This window comes from Rutidosis leptorrhynchoides, chromosome 4 (assembly GCF_046630445.1).
Source record: "Rutidosis leptorrhynchoides isolate AG116_Rl617_1_P2 chromosome 4, CSIRO_AGI_Rlap_v1, whole genome shotgun sequence".
In the NCBI taxonomy this organism is placed as follows: Eukaryota; Viridiplantae; Streptophyta; class Magnoliopsida; order Asterales; family Asteraceae; genus Rutidosis; species Rutidosis leptorrhynchoides.
Window position 1 is genome coordinate 170,495,992 of NC_092336.1, and position 1,641 is coordinate 170,497,632.

The 1,641-nt window shown below is 38.0% G+C and overlaps 1 protein-coding gene across 1 annotated transcript; it reads right to left on the reverse strand.

The window, feature by feature from the left end:
• Nucleotides 1-1,050: 1,050 nt before the first annotated feature.
• Nucleotides 1,051-1,410, reverse strand: LOC139841216 (uncharacterized). The gene has a single exon (XM_071831445.1). The coding sequence runs from the start codon at nt 1,408-1,410 to the stop codon at nt 1,051-1,053; it is 360 nt and encodes a 119-aa protein (XP_071687546.1).
• Between the last annotated feature and the right edge of the window lie 231 nt (nt 1,411-1,641).

A 1,641-nucleotide genomic window follows, 5' to 3' on the forward strand; every position in this document is an offset into this window, starting at 1 on the left:
ACCCAAATACATTTTGATATAGATTCTAAATAGTTTACCATTGGAAAGGATTTTTCATTACGATTCCAACGATACTTGATTCATCAAAATCGGAGTTTGAAATTTATGACCAAAACAAGTTTCCACAAATCTGACCCTGTGCTCACACGCGTGGCTGAGGCCTTACTCGTGCGAGTGAGTCCTCACACGTGTGGTTAACCCTCAAAAGTGTGGTCACTCGTGCGAGTGACCTGTCACTCGTGTGGGAGCTGAAGAACAGCTCCAGCACGCTATTTTTCGCGTTTTTGACCCAAAAACTCGATTTTTGCAAGTTCTAACACTAAAACTACGTGGAAAACATCATATAAACTATATAACAACTATTTCTAACATCAATTAAGCATAAAAACACAAAACATGAAGATTCAAGCTCATATTCATCAAAAACCCATTTTACACCCCAAACCCAATTTCTATGAATTAAACCACGAATTTAAGCAAACAAACCTGGATTTATGATCACAAAGATGATATGAATCAATCCTTAAAGCCTTACAATCCAATTTCTAGCTTGGATTAGATTAGGGTTTCAAGGTGAAAGAGTTTAGGTACGTACTTGTTTTGAGAATTATCTAGAAATGTGAAGAAAAGAAGCAGATTACACTCTTAAGTGGGTATTAAAACCCATACCCCACAACACACAGGTATTTATCAGTTATCTGATATCTTTCGTACTTAATTTGGCAACCTTAACGGAGTCCAAATTCAACAAACGAACCATTTCTGTGACCCTTGTCACAAACTGGTCTTAACCACATATTCAATTAATAATAAACATATTATTAAAATAAAAGCATATTTTGAACACAAATATAAACCTAAGGGCAATTAAGTAATCTTACTTCTAACCCCGGTTTCAGTCTGTTACAAATCTACCCCTTAAAGAGATTTCATCCTCGGAATCTGGTCTTGGTCAAACAGATGAGGGTAACGTGTCTTCATCAACTCTTCTGTCTCCCATGTCAAGTTAGACCCTAAGCTGTCTTTCCATTCTACTAGAACCATCGAGATTTATTTCTTTCTTAACTTAGTAATCTTTCTATCGACTACTCGAATCGGTTCCTCAACCAGTTTGTTACTCAAATCAACTTTCAAATCTACTAGCGGTACGATCTGTGTCTCATCATCGACTTTAGACTTACGCAAATAACACACATTGAAGGTATTATGAATACCATCTAACTCAGAAGGAAGATCTAACACAACTGTCTGGTCATTCAGAATCTCACTAATTGGAAACGGTTCAACATATCTTGGCGCAAGCTTACCACGTTTACCAAATCTGATAACCCCTTTCCACGGAGAAACCTTAAGATACACACGCTCACCAACATTAAAAGTTACCGGATGTCTACGCGGATCTGCATACATCTTTTGTCTATCTCTGGCAGCTTTTAACTTTTCTCGCGCAATAGCAACTTATTCGGCTGTCATTTGAACAATTTCGGGACCAGCAAACTGTTTCTCTCCAGCTTCTAACCAACAAGTTGGAGTTCTGTAACGACAGCCGTACAACATTTTGTAAGGCGGCATTCCTATGCTCGAATGATAAGAATTGGTATACGCGATTTCAACCAACGGCAAATGTGTATCCCACGAACC